We start from the raw sequence: 12,490 nt of genomic DNA, 5'->3' as shown, positions 1-12,490 counted from the left end.
AGGGGCACAAATTTAGCTATGATTAAGTTTTAGGCCTGTCCTTACAACTCTCTGGCTGCATGTAAGCAAGGGATATCCTAGATCTATCTTTGAGGCCCACCAAATGATGCCAGCCATCCCCAGGAGATCCTGGTGTCACCTCCCACTCTATGCTCCTAACAACTGCACTGCTGGCATTTAGCGTCAGATAACTGGGACTGAGCAGGGCAAGTATGTTTATAGTATTCACAATATCTCTGGACTCTAACCCTAGAGGTCAATAGCAAGCCCTTGGTCATAAAGATCAAAATATCTCTAGCCAGGCCTGGTTGCTCAAGCCTGGAATCCCAGATGCTCAGGCAAGAGGACCACAAGCTCAAGGTCCTGCCTGGACAACAATGAATTCAAGCTAGACTAGGTAGCTTAATGAGACCGTTTCAAAATAAAAAGTGTTGATGATGTAACCCAATGATGAAGCATTTGCCTAATATGCCCAAGGACTTAAATTCAATCCCTGGAGCTGGGGTTCTCTAAATGTTCCCTAAGATCCCCTGATGGGCAAAATTCACCTTTAGCTAAGAACTATTCCTTGTCTCTGTTGCAGCCTTTGCAAGCAGATATTACATTGAACTTCTTCATGAAGCTCCAGCCCACAGGGTGCCTTGTAGACAACAGACACAGTTTTACCTGTAATTGTCAAGACCTGCTGACCTCTGTCAGTGGACATCAGGATGTGGCTGACAGAACATCCCACTCTCGTGAACTGCGTTATCCAAAGCAGAACTGTTGAGAAGCCTGGTGGGAAGGAAAGGCACATAAATCTAGTGCCCTCCTCCTGCCAGGCATTTTAAGCACTCTGTGTGTGCAAGTACACTTTTCTGTGCACAATAACCCTAACCCTGCTGTAAAAAGACCAAGGTGTGGGAGTCTCAAGCACCCTCCTAACACAATGACTTTGGATCTGGTCTTCACTAGCTGGGGGTCCTCTCAACCAGCACTTTAGTCAGCATGGCAGAGTGCAGGGTGCTTGCTAGCACTCAGCTGTAGCTCAGAGAGTTTTTCCTGAAAGCCCTCAAACATCGGAAGTTGATATAAGCACATAAGCCCACCATTTAATACAGAACTGTAACTCCAAGGTAAGTACATCCTATCTTCTAAGTATTTTCTTAATGTTAAAACAAGAATGACAGCTAGTATTATTTGTCATATCTTAATATGACAAATAGTCTTCAAGGGCTCTTATATGCACTGTGTCATTGGTTGGCAGATAAACATTTTCTATTTCTGGGCCACTTTGGTAAAGATAAGCTACTATATTCTATCCCAGTACTACCATTGTTTCCTGATAAAAAATACAAACGGCCTGGTCCACAGGGTTGCTGAAGTATCAGAGATGCAAAACCATACACTAAAGCCCTTTGCTGTCTTTCAGAGCTCCCCATAAGCTTCAGAAATACTGCTCTTTATTTCCATTATGGAGAGGTCACTATAGTGAGTCCCCTCATAAGAGAGATCCTGTCACTTCCATAACATGTATGCATGGCTCCAAGAGTTTCAGGATCCTACTGACCAACAATGCGACTTCAGAAGCACTCCTCCAGATATAGGAAACATTGGATAAAGTTTGCTGTGCTGCCTTGGCCCAATTTTTCTCCCCACAGTATTTACAGAGTGGCTTTTACCAGTCTCATGGGAACTTTGGGTTGATATTCAACAATACAGTAAAAATCACAGTTTTAAAAGTCACAGTATAAAATGGAGAACAGAAATGACTCATTCCTGGGATCCAAAGATTAAAAGGAAAAGGCAGAGGGACTTCCTGGAAAGAAGGGATCCAGAAGCAGTGAGATGGGGATAAGAGTGGGAAACTGGTGAAGAATATGACTAAGGTAACATTATGTGCATGTATGAGGTCATGAGATCACCAACGAGATAGCTAGAACATACACAGATAGATGATTGATAGATAGATAGATAGATAGATAGTTGATATATAGATATAGACAGATAAACAGACAAATTGATAGATGATAGATAGATGGTTGATAATATAGATATAGACAGATAAACAGACAGATTGATAGATGATAGATAGATAAAAATAGACAGACAGAGATAAATAGGTAGAAAGATAGCATTGGGTAGATGGATAGATAGATAGATCTTGAATTTTAGATAATAACGTCTCAGCCAGGCTGGACCTTCATTCCTATAGTCATAACACCCAAGAAGCTGAGGAAGGACTGCAAATTCAAGGTCCGAGATGCATAGGAAAAACGTACAAAAAGAAAAAGAAATAAAAGTGTCTGACCTATGTCAGATGCCATGGAAAAGTGGGGGGGGGGGAGATAGGATGGCCCCACAGTCACAACAGGTTCCAGGTTACAGTTCGGCCAGCAACAAATCCATACAGCTCTAATTCACACATTTCAATTTAAGCCTTATGAACCAGGGTCAATTCATGGTATTAGAAACAGCTCCAGGGATTCTGACAGCAGTGACATTTTAGAGAAAGAAATGCCAGGGCACGCCTGGAAGAGATCGACATTTGATCCCGCACGCTGCTGCTAACACATGTGAATGCTAATGGGTCCATTTCTGCTTTGCTTCTGCTGTGTGTGTGTGTGTGTGTTTTTTTTTTTTTTTTTTTTTTTTTTAAGTCTAGTTAGCATCCTTTGTCAGCAGTCCCCTCTGAGTTTGCTTGATAATAACTCTCTGGTCATTCTGAATGCCCACATCATAATGTGACTTAAATACTTGAACGAAGGGACAATTAAAGTCTCTACTGAAACCCTAGTCCAGTGAGAGATATAGGGTTACTTCCTTGGGTAACACACTCTTCTGTACCGAGTCAGGGGAAGATCGTCTGCAGAGGCTGGGCGTGTGTATGTAGTAAACACAAACTGAGGAGGCAGGCACTAAAGGAGAATGAGGAGATGGGCTGGAAGTCTTGAGTTCGTGCGTATGGAGCAGGCTATCGCCGAGTATCTGAAAGATGTCCATTTGCCCTGCTGTTGCCCAGAGTCCTGGGGAATGATCTGCATTCACTAGTATGCCTGGATGGTTCAAAAAGGCGTGGTACGGGCTGGCGTCTCTACTCAGCTTCTCTTCCTTCCTCCTGATCATTGTCGCCTTGGCCGTGCCCCATTGGTTGAGTGGGAAGATCCTTTGTCAAACTGGAGTGGATTTGGTCAATGCCACAGACCCAGAACTGGTCAAATTCATCGGGGACATTTACTATGGGCTCTTCCGAGGTTGTAAAGTACGGCAATGTGGGCTCGGAGGCCGCCAGACCCAATTTACCAGTGAGTATACTGGGGCATGTGAGTATATCGGAGCATGTAAACTGATTGCGCATTTTTTTTTCTTATTTTGCAGAAGTGCTTGTGTCAAAGTGAGATTTGACTATTGCCTATCTAAGACATGGCATCAAAGTCTATAGGCAGCAGACAGCTCCTGTGTAGCAATGCAGAGAGAATTTTTCTTTCTTTTATAAAAAAGATAAAGAAAAATTCTAGAGACAGGATTTTGTATAGTTTGTAGTTTACTTCTAGTAATGATTAGTAAAATATCGAGTGCTCCTGTGTCAGGGATTCCGCTGGAGGCTGCACATTGCCTGACTCTTTTCGGCTTTGCAACACAATTACAATGAAGGCATCATGAATGCTCCGGTTTTTGTTTGTTTGTTTGTTTGTTTGTTTGTTTTGGTTTTTTCAGCCGATTACATTGAGGCTTTAGAAGTTACATAATTTGCCTGCTGTCACTCATTCTGCCAAGAGCCAACAGAGCCAGATGCCAGACACATGCCACATGACTCTGGTAGTCTTCACTACAACGATGTACAGGTGCAGACTGTCTGCAGAAGGAGGCCTCGAGGAAGCATGGTAACTGCTCCCACACCCATGCAAGAAAGCATCATAGCCTGAGGACTTTGCTGGGCGCATACTTCTTGGGTTTGAAGAGCAGCTGGCACGTTTCCTGGCAGGGAGATTGAGGAAGGCCCTTGATGGTTTAAAGATGGGCAACCAGCAGCACTGGCCCGAGTTCGGAGCTCAGAAGATAATGTAACCCCAGGAAGACTTAGGCTGCAATCCAAAAAAGGCTTAGAAAAGAACTTCTGGGAAAGAAAAAACAATCAAACAATTAGGTCACTGGTAAGAATAGTGTCCTACAAAACTATGTTAATCAATGGCTTCTTAGCACATGGGGATTAAATATCTCACCCATCACTTGATTTCCGTATCTCAGAACTGTGGTAATGTTTTAAAATCTGGCCAGGACTTGCATCTCACTAAACATAGAAAAATATAATGGTGTACCCCTTGACAAATAATACAAATGTTCTTCATTTCTATATAGAAAAGAAAGGCATGTCCATTATCTTTATAGAGAAAAATCTCTGAGGATATTTATATTCACCCAGCAATTAAAATGGACCTTAAGTACTGGCAAAATAATGCCATTACTACCACAACCTAGGGGGCTGGTGGTGGCTCAGCCATGGTCACATGCAAGCCTGTAACTCCAGTGCTGTCAAGGGTAAAGACAGATTGCTGGCTGTCAGCATAGCTCTGAGCTATCTCCAATTAACAAGGCAGAGACCGATACAGTAGGCCAGCCAATGTCCTCCTCTGATTGCCACAAGCCCACACACAGATGTGCAAACCACACACACACACACACACACACACACACACACACCAAATAGTAGACCTTGAAAAATAATCATACAAATACAGAAGAGGGTGTGTTAAAAGGAGACCATGACAATAATGTTCTATCTGTGTGCTCTGCCTGCCTGGTATATCTGTAGAACACTTACGAAACTTTACTATGTTGGAAGGATGACAGGGCAGCCATTTTTCCTGTGGTCCCCTAATGTGCTGGTGGTATCTAAATGGTAAGCACAGCTCCCAAAAACTTAAACTGCTTCTCACGGGAAGCCATAACGATGAGTACCTTATGTTTGCCCGATGGAAAAACTCAACAAATGTCCCTTTCTCTGCTGCTCCTTTTGAGAACCAGCCCTGTTTCCTCTATTGAACATAAAAAAATGTGTGAGATACGTAGGAGGTTTTCATTTTTTATCTGTGAGTCGGGCAGTATTTGAATATGTTTTGTTTTCAGCTGCTCTCAAATCATCCCAGAGGATGAATATGTTCATTCACAGTGCCTTCGAAGTGTACCTTTTTTCCTGCAATCACTTGCTATATACACATTGTGTATATTATTACCTCTCTAGACACAATCTAAGTTTCTTCAGAGCACAGCTCTCAAGCCTCATACAATGTAACTCAAAGTAGCCATGGAGTATATTGGCATTTCCCACCCTTAACAGGATTTCCCACTTTCTGAAGGCCCACAGGAAAAAAAAATATTCCCTATTCACAAAGCAAATAAGCAGAGAGGAGCTTGTGAAAGCGCTTTATAAACCTTAGACTAGGGAGTTTTTATTGAGTCTCACTTAAAAACAGCTTCTTTCCTCACCATCACAGAGACCCTTCTGAGAGACTCAACTCCTACATTAGTCATAGGCAAGACTGTTCCCACCACCAACCACTAAGGCCTTTTTTATAGCTAGAGCTTCTGAAATAAAAGTAATGCTGGAGTCGCTGCACAAAGAAAGCAACAAGCATTAAATTAATGGCATGCGTGCATTCAGGTGTACTGGTGAGTACATACAAGCCAGGTACCAGCAGGCAAAGAGGGATGAACAGGGCAGACAAGTGCCGGCTCAGAGATGCCTGCTGTGTGGCCAGGGAGACATGGGGCACACGCGGACTAGATTCTAGTCACTAGAGAACCTCTGAAGCCATCCCTGGGGTTCATTTCCTCTATCCTGATTTTATGATGCCATGTTATTAAAGAAGAAATTGGGAATTAGAAAAATCAATACATGTTGCAGTTTAACTCTCTAGTCCTCTCCCTACATCTTGTCCCAGAATTATCTCCCCAAGAGCTAAAACCTGGGTCTGTCTTCCAAGTCTGTGATTATTTATTAGTCTCACCAGGGCAAAAGATCACATGTCTCTGGAAACAAGAACAAACAAATCATCTAAGTTTAAATGCTGATAGAATAATATTCAAGCAAAGTATTGCTTCTTCTTATGTTTTAAAAAAAAAGTTTAAGTTTAAAGTAAGCCTTCTAGAATTTAAGCTACACTGTGATTAAAATTTTAAACTTTTTTTTTGAGACAGGGTTTCTCTGTGTAGCTCTGGCTGCCCTGGAACTCACTCTGTAGACCAGGTTGGTCTTGAACTCACAAAGATCTGCCTGCCTCTGTGTCCCAAATGCTGGTATTAAAGGCATGAGCCACCACTGCCCAGCAATTTTAAACTCTTGTTTGTAACGAGTATGGTTTTTCCACCCGCTGCCCGGTCTTGTTCTGCCACCGAACCAGCCCCAAATAATACACAGAGACTCTGTATTTGATATTATGCTGTTGGCCAGGTGCTAGTTTCTTATTGGCTAGCTCTGTCTTAATTATTAACCCATTTCTAAGGTCTCTGATTTTTGTTCTGTCAGTCCTTTAGCAGAATAGTTAAGGCATTGCTTCCTGGCTATAAGGTCTTGGCTAAACTATTTAGCTTCTCTGAGCTTCAGTTTTCTCATCAGCATGAATCGAAAGGGTGACCTGGGGTGCAAGCTCAGTCAGCAAAGCGCTCCTCATGCAAGCATGAAGACCTCAGCTCGATGCCCACCACCGTGTAAAAAGCCAGGTATGGAGGCATGCCTTTGTAATCTTAGTGCTGCCGTGGTAGAGATGAGAGGATCCCCGGGATTCTTTAGCCAGTAAACCTTGACTAATTGGAGAGCCCAAGTTTCAGTGACAGACTCCCAACAAACAAGGCGCATAGCATCTGAGGGACAACCTGAGGCTGATCTCTGGCCTGCACGGCATGAGCACATAGACGAACCCTCACATGTGCATGTACACACACAAAGGAAGGAGAGAGCCAGAGGCAAAGGGAAGAATGTGTATGAAGTATCTGCACACAGCTTGTACCTGATTATCCGTGGCCGCCACGGATCAGCTGGGTTCGTCACTATGGATTCCCAGCTGCAAACTTCAATTTCATTAAGTTGGAGATGCCTAAAACTCTTGGAAATGGTACAAACATGAAAGAGGGGCGAGCCACAGCTTTCGGGGGGGGGGGGCAGTACAAGTGCAACAGAGTTAAATGTAGCGTTTCTCTCAAAAACTAATGGCAACCTAGCACTCAGGAGGCAGAGTTAGGCAGGTCTCTGAGTTCAAGGCCATCCTGGTCTACATAGTGTGTTTCAGGACAGCCAGAGCTACACAAAGAAACCCTGTTTGAAAAACAAAACACAAACAAAAACAAGAAAAAGAAAAAGAAAAAAGAAAACTAATGGAAAGAACCGTTGAACTGAAACTCCTAAAGAAAGACTAAGTAGTGACATAGAAAAGGTCATTGAAACCCAGTTCCCTGGAAGATCCTGAACAGGAAGTGACATGCATGAATGTGAACTGTGGAAGGAGTCACCGTGCGTCAATAGTGTGTGCATATAATTAAGACACTCCAAGTGGAGGCTGTGCGTTGAGTACTCTTTACCCTTCTTTGTGCCCCAGGTCCCCTCTCCTTCCTCACACACGTCTCATTTAATCAACTCCCAATAGAGGCTCATATCATCACGCGCATGTGGCTGCCTTTCTAAAACCCGCATTGTGATCTCATACCTAAATGTATCCAACCAATTTGCTGACCGGAGGAATTAATCCATCTCCAAACTTTTGCTGTCGTAATGAACAGCCAATGTATGTACACAGCTTTGAATGCATTGGTCTGGACAACAATGACTGGTGATGAAAATGCTTTGATAGGTGTTGCCTTTGATCACGTTGCCTTTTAATGGGGATGTAGGACTGAGCACCTCGAGAGTGCCTTTTTCCTACACTGTCATCAACAGGAGTTTAGCGTTTTGCCAGCGTGAATGGCTGTTATGCATTTTAAGGATTCAGAAAGCGCTGCTATACTAGTCATGTGTCCTAGGGTTGCATGATCAAGAAAGAGAATAGCCAGACCGGCATTTAGGTATGAGCTACTGTGTCTGGAATAAGAAGAGATTCTGGGTTTGAAAAGTGGGTGTTGGGACTCAAGAAGGGAGTTGGAATGAAAACACAAAGGGAAAAACAATGCCTGAAGAAGACAAACTCCTTGGAAAGGAGCCCATCTTCCCAGCTAAAGTTTCCAAAGCCAGTGAGATGACCATGCAGAGATAACGGCAAATGAAAGCACAGGACTGGAAAGAAAGTTGAATAAGAACCCAGGATGTGGGAGCTGGGGAGATGGCTCGGCGGTTGAGAGCACCGGCTGCTCTTCCAGAGGACGCAGGTTCAATTCTCAGCACCTACGCGGCAGCTCACAGATGTCTGTGACTCCGATTCTAGGTGACCCGGCACCCATAGCAAAACACCAATGCACATACAATAAAAATAAAGAAGATTGAAAAAAAGAACCCAGGATGTAAATGTGGGTGGTGCCTGGAAACCTGTTAATGGGAATGAGACAGTGCAGGGAAGAAAGCACGAGCTCTCGCTCCTGCCCAGCGTGGTGATGCATGCTTTAATTCCAACACTCAGGAGGCAGAAGCAGGTGAATCTCTGTGAATTGGAGTCCAGCCAGCCTGATCTACACAGCCAATTCCATGTCAGCCAGGGCTATATAATGAGACCTTGTCTAAAACAACAAAGATACCCTATAGTTTGCAGGCTTGAGAGATGCCAGCCTTGGAGTTTGCTAAGGAATTCTTTACCATTCGTTATTTTACATTTCTATATAGAATTGTTAAAAACTGACCTTAAACCCATTATACCTCATGACACACAGGACTGTCCATTCTATATAGACCCTAGCTTCTATATATTGTTCAGGGTTGCCTTACCCAAAGACAATGAGCTCCATACCTCCAAGCTTGTGGGTGAGGGAATCTGACAACCTCCAGATGACTTATCATGATCACTGAATGAGATGACGGCTCCAAAGAACACAACCCTTAACTGTGCTCAGCAAAAAGGCAAATACCCTTGTCTCTCTCACAAGTCATTCCTAGCTTCCCAGTGAGGTCACACACACACCTTTCCCAAGTTAGAGAATACAAATAACGACAGCAATACCCACAGGTGTCATTTCTGAGAACATATTGCCCTGGGGCAATATTTGAAATTCTCTTAGCACATCATTTCATTTTCTCTACTAGTACCAGTGGCAATCACAGAGAGACAAATACAGATGGATATTTCACAGCCTCTTTTGCCACATTCACATGAAAAATTGATGTTTTCATGAACTATTATGCAATGTGCATATTTGATACTCAGCAGCAATACCATCGACCCTGCCCAGCCAGTGCCTGGGACTTATGTGAAGGGTAGCAGTCTATATCAAATCCCAGGCAGGACTGCAGGGTCAGTGTAGTGTCCACTGTGGGGCACTTTCAGATTTTGTGTTCCCTCCACCACAATTAAGATTTCTAGACTGCTAACAAGCGATAGCTCTGCTTTTTGAAAACCCAGCATTTTTGTGTCTTTCCCTTATCTTCTGCTTACTGATAAGCAAGTCCCGGCATTGTGAAAGGAGCCACACTCTGACCTTGAAATACCGTCTCTCTCCCCAGTCTTCCCACAACTGGTGAAGGAGCTCAATGCAAGCCTCCATGTCACGATTCTGCTGCTCCTCTTCCTGGCCTTGGCCCTGGCTCTGGTCAGCATGGGCTTTGCTATTCTCAACATCATTCAGGTCCCCTACAGAGCAGTCAATGGCCCTGGTGGCATCTGTCTTTGGAATGTCCTGGCAGGTAAGAAGCCCCCAAGGGATGGAAACTGGTGTCCACACCATCCAGTGTTAACCAGGGAAACTTAAAGTTCCTGTTTGGGGCCCTTAATCTTGTTGATAGAAGAATTTAGAAACAGACTCAGAAGGAAGCTAAGGGGCATTTTTATTGGAGTTTGGGAGAAAAACAAGAGAGCAGACAAGCTGTAAATCAGAAAGTCCACGACTTCAAGGAAGCAGGCAGCTTCAGCAATGGAGGCCAGCAAGCTGCGTGGTGAAAGGAGAGAGAACCTTCAGCAAATGAGCGAGGAGGCCCACAGTGTCCCCAGAAGCGTGCTTAGGCCTCTGGCCAGTATCTAATCGTGCTAAAAAGAACTTCGGGCAAGTTACATTTTGCAGAAGAGCAGGCAGGCTGCACAAGAGGCTGCAGAAAAGAAGGGGCTGTGGAGAAAGGTAGGTGAATTGTCTTATAAAGGGGATAATTATTCCTCCCACCCCCTTAGACTTCCTAAGGGGAAGGAAAGGGTGGACCCCAAGTAGGGTGATTGGCAGGCCCAGCTAGATTAACTCTTAAACACAAGGGACGCTAGAATGCCATGTTTGGGGTAGTTTCAAATGGCAGATCTCCACCCAGGGCCAGAGGTAGAACTTAAATTCTATTCTTCTGACCAGGATGAAGTAGCTTTCCCTTAATGGGTCTCACCCAGGTACCTCCACCCATATGGTCATTTAGATCCTAAAGAGAATTTCCCTTTCCAGTATTATAAGAGAAACAGAAGTTAGGGTCCAAAGACAGTCAGGAAGAAGGAAGTTCAAAACTGACCATGAGGGAAAGGGTCCACCCTTAATGGCCTCTAAGGCCATCAAGTCCTGTGACATGAGTAGTTGGATAGAAAATAAGAAGAAGTTAAAATATTTGCTCTCCACCCTCACTGGCTCCAAACCCTTTGTGGAAATGAATGTTTTCTCTGCTGAGACAGTGTATGAGTATGTGTTCACATAGATTATATGAACACATTGAAAGTAAGAGTTACCTTCAGTTGTGTACTTAATATATCATCTATAATGAAAATAACAAAATCCTATGGGGGAAAAAGTACTGTCTCAGAAAATACAGATCAGATGGCCAAGGTTCACTATGGCAACAATCCCTCACCTCCTTACCCTTGTATAAGAGGACCATAAAGTGTAAACGCAGATACTGGTTTTGTAACATACATTGTAGCACATCAATTGTTAAGTGTTTGCTTTTGTGCACAAAGGCTAGCTACCCTGTGTAGTCACTAGGGGTGTCTTATCTCTGCACAGACTCTCATGGTGAAAAGTATGCAGTCCTACTCATTAAATAAATGCTTCTTTCTGTAGAGTCTACATGTCTAGAGTCCTAGGACTCTAATTAAGTGGTTCTCAACCTGTGGGTTATGACCCTTTTCGGGACCACATAGCAGATATTTACATTACAGTTCCTAACAGTTAGAAAGTAGCAGTGGAATAATTGTATAGTTGGGAGGGCATCACAACGTGAGGAACTGTATTAAAGGGTCGCAACATTAGGAAGGTTGAGAAGCACTGTTCTGATTCCACTGATGAGATCCTAACAAATAGGCTACCAGAAGAAACATTGTCTTTGAAGAATCCCATAGACTGGGCTTATGGAAAGGAAATGGAAGGGAAAACAAAAACTTTTAAAATCACAGAGCTACATCGCTGCAGCAGTTCATATCAGCTACAGTCCCAGAAGCAAGGCCATCAATTAAAAAAGCAGCCAAGGCTCCAGAATAAAACATTAACGGTGTTTTTAAAGCCATGCCCTTATAGGACAGCTAACAACCCAGGGGAATGCTCAAGTAAAAAGAAACCAAGTTTGCAATCAGATTAAGAGTTCTTTTAATTGTATTAAAAAAGAATGAAATATACTAATATGTACAAAGCATGCCTTAGTAGAGACCTCACAACTGCCAAGAGGCGCAGTAAGTAAAGGCGGCACTATTTTGGGTTTCAGGTGGAGTCGTGGCGCTAGCCATCGGGAGCTTCATGGTTGCGGTGAAATTTCATGACCTGACAGAAAGAATTGCCAACTTCCAGGAGAGGCTCTTTCAATTTGTCGTGGTGGAGGAACAGTACGAAGAGTCATTTTGGATATGCGTGGCGAGCGCCTCGGCCCATGCGGCAAACTTGGTTGTGGTGGCGATCAGTCAAATTCCCCTCCCAGAAATCAAGACTAAAATGGAAGAGGCCACAGTTACTCCCGAGGACATCTTATACTGATAACAGGTCCCAGCCCACACCTTGCTCTTAGTCAAGGGGGCCTCGTTTTTTCCAGCCTTCTTGATCCATAATGTCCCCTTTCTTAGTAGTTAAGAAGAAGGCTGTGGAGGGACTAAATGGGGGGCTGGACCAGAAAGGAGAAACTCCCAATGACCAGGATGTTTCTTTTTGATGACCTTTGAGCTGGACTGGACACTCTGCACTCATCAGCTGCGTCTGACACTGGACAATCCAATCCACTTATTAATTCTCAGTTTCCTCATCTGTCAAAATGGGGTAATAACGACTTTGCAGGCTTTGTTGTCACATCCCAATGGTGCTGTTGGGGACGCTACAAGCATGGTTCTCTGCAAACAAGGTCACATATACTCCAATAAGACTCGGTAGAGCTTGTCCTCTATAGTATCAGAGCTGTGCAAAGAAACTATGATCATGCCCTTATCCTCATGAA

The 12,490-nt window shown here is 43.7% G+C and overlaps 1 protein-coding gene across 1 annotated transcript; it reads left to right on the top strand.

Moving 5' to 3' along the window:
• The first annotated feature begins 3,031 nt into the window (after window positions 1-3,031).
• Clrn2 (clarin 2) lies at window positions 3,032-12,222 on the top strand. Its single transcript, XM_051174077.1, has 3 exons — window positions 3,032-3,284; window positions 9,617-9,796; window positions 11,774-12,222. Exons 1-3 carry the CDS (start codon window positions 3,032-3,034, stop codon window positions 12,037-12,039), a joined length of 699 nt encoding a protein of 232 aa, XP_051030034.1. The 3' UTR covers window positions 12,040-12,222.
• The last annotated feature ends 268 nt before the right edge of the window (window positions 12,223-12,490 follow it).

Source organism: Phodopus roborovskii, unplaced genomic scaffold (genome assembly GCF_943737965.1).
Source record: "Phodopus roborovskii unplaced genomic scaffold, PHOROB, whole genome shotgun sequence".
In the NCBI taxonomy this organism is placed as follows: domain Eukaryota; kingdom Metazoa; phylum Chordata; class Mammalia; order Rodentia; family Cricetidae; genus Phodopus; species Phodopus roborovskii.
The sequence above is the reverse complement of the archived record's forward strand: the minus strand, read 5'-3'. Positions and strand labels throughout refer to the sequence as shown.